Source organism: Nestor notabilis, unplaced genomic scaffold (assembly GCF_000696875.1).
Source record: "Nestor notabilis isolate BGI_N333 unplaced genomic scaffold, ASM69687v1 scaffold16128, whole genome shotgun sequence".
Lineage (NCBI taxonomy): Eukaryota > Metazoa > Chordata > Aves > Psittaciformes > Psittacidae > Nestor > Nestor notabilis.
This window is the reverse complement of record NW_009939834.1, coordinates 1-2029: the sequence shown is the minus strand read 5'-3', so window position 1 is coordinate 2029 and position 2029 is coordinate 1. Positions and strand designations below refer to the sequence as shown.

At 60.6% G+C, this 2029-nt stretch overlaps 1 protein-coding gene across 1 annotated transcript; it reads right to left on the bottom strand.

Annotated features, from left to right (window-relative positions):
* Positions 1-893: 893 nt before the first annotated feature.
* On the bottom strand, positions 894-1988 carry GPR182 (G protein-coupled receptor 182). The gene has a single exon (XM_010020079.1). It carries the CDS (start codon positions 1986-1988, stop codon positions 894-896), a length of 1095 nt encoding a protein of 364 aa, XP_010018381.1.
* Between the last annotated feature and the right edge of the window lie 41 nt (positions 1989-2029).

Sequence of the window (2029 nt, the reverse complement as noted above, 5' to 3'; positions counted from 1 at the left end):
CCCAGCCGAACGCCGCGTTCCGGCTCTCGGGAATTCTGCGTTCCCACGGGGGATGCTTGGATCAGAAGGAGCCACCGGAGGCTGTTTGGATGCTTAGAAACACAACCAGTGGCCTTCGGACCTGCCCGGAGATGCCCTGGAGGAGACTGGCTGCAGAACGCGGACTGGGAACCCACCTCCGTGGCCATGCCCAGGCAAACCCAGCTTTGACCGTCACTAGTTTGCTGCTGGGTTTGCTCGCAGGAACCTGCTGATCCCAAATCCTTCCTGCCCAGGGTGAAGCTCAGCCCCGCGGCGTCGTGTCGCCTTCATCTCTGTACGATCAGGCTTTGGGCCCTTTGCTGGGTGTGGGAGCGTGTTCCAAAGCACTTCATTCCCTGTGTCCTGCTGGGGTCGGCGTCGCGGCAGAGGGGCAGCATCCAGGCCTCGTGTGTGGGGAATGCTTGGACTCGATGGTCCCAAAGGTCTCTTCCAACCCAGCTGAGTCCATGATTCTGGGGTTCCATGATTGTGGCTCAGGGGCTGCAGAAAGGCTTGTGAAGGGAAAGGGTTTGCGTGCCCGTGGCCGGGGGACGCGGGTCGGGTCCCACGGGCTGGGCTTGTGTTCGGAGTGCTGGGTAAAGCGCTTCAGCACTGCGGGTGTTTCTGTCGGGCCGCAGGAAGGATCGTTCTTTCTCCGATGTTCTCTGCCGCTGACTGGGTGGATGCAGCAGCACAGCAGAGGCGAGATGCCCGCCGCTCCCTGCACCGCCTCAGTCCACGTGTAGCACCCAGCCCTGCTCCAGAGCACAGGAGGTGACCAGCCAAGAAGTGTTTAAGAGCAAAGAGTCCGCTTAGCACCGAGGGAAACCGACCTTATCGCCCTCAGTGCTGAGCAGGAGGGTCCGAGCCCCTTAGTTGGGCGCGTTGGTGTCCTTCGCGATGACGATGGAGTGCTGCGTGGAGGAGGAGGAGCTGCCTGCGCCCTTCGGGCTGCCCTGCTCCTTGGGGATGTACTTGACCACGGCAGAGATGAGCTTGCTGCGGAAGTTCTTGCTGAGGAAGTTGTAGAGGATCGGGTTGACGACGCAGTGGAGCAGCGTGAAGCAGTCGATGATGTCGTAGAAGAAGTAGAGGAACTGGGCGAAGGTGCAGTGGAGGATGATGTGGTTGCCGTCGAGGGTGAGCAGCGTGAGCATGATGTGGAAGGGCAGCCAGCTGACGAGGAAGACGAGGATATAGGCGTAGATGAGCAGACAGTGCTTCCTGCTCTCCGGCTTGGTGCGCTTGATGAACCTGGCCGTGAGGACGTTGAAGACGGTGATGATGGGGAAGGGGATGAGGAACCCAATGGTGGTGGTGGCCAAGCTGACCGCCAGCGCCCACTCGTCGTAGGTCTCGAAGGGGGCCATGAAGATGCAGATGGGCTCCCCGGTGTTGACCAGCTGCATGTGAGTGACCTCCAGGAATGGGATCGCTGCTGCCAAGACCCAAGTGCAGGCGCAGACGACGCGGCGAGCGCGGTGCTGGTGCTTGCGCCAGAAGAGCGAGGAGCTGGTCAGGGACACGTAGCGGTCCACGCTCAGGCAGGTGAGGAAGAAGATGCTGGCGTACATGTTGGCGAAGTAGAAGTAGTGCGTGAAGCGGCAGAGGAAGCTGCCCCAGAGCCAAGTGTAATCCAGCATCACCTCCAGCATCCAGATGGGCAGCGAGAGCAGCACTCCCAGGTCAGCGATGGCCATGTTGATGATGTAGAGGTTGACCAAGCTCTTGTTGCCCCGTGTCTGCCAGTTGACCCAGATGACCAGGAGGTTCTCCACCAAGCCCACCACGAAGATGACGAGGTAGAGGATGAAGAGGATCACCCGCTTGACGTTCTCGTCCAGGCTGAACTCGCAGAAGGTGTAGGTGTAGTTCAGGAGGTGGAACAGCTCGGACCAGTTGTGATAGTCCTTGTACTCGTTCAGGAGCGTGGGGGTCTCGGTGGGGGCAGCGGTCGCCTCGGCCATCCCGGTAGCTGCAAGGGAAGGGAGAGCTGCGGCTCAGCACC

Coding starts and splice junctions, on each gene's coding strand:
- GPR182 (XM_010020079.1), bottom strand. CDS start 1,988: ATGGCCGAGGCGACCGCTGCCCCCACCGAGACCCCCACGCTCCTGAAC.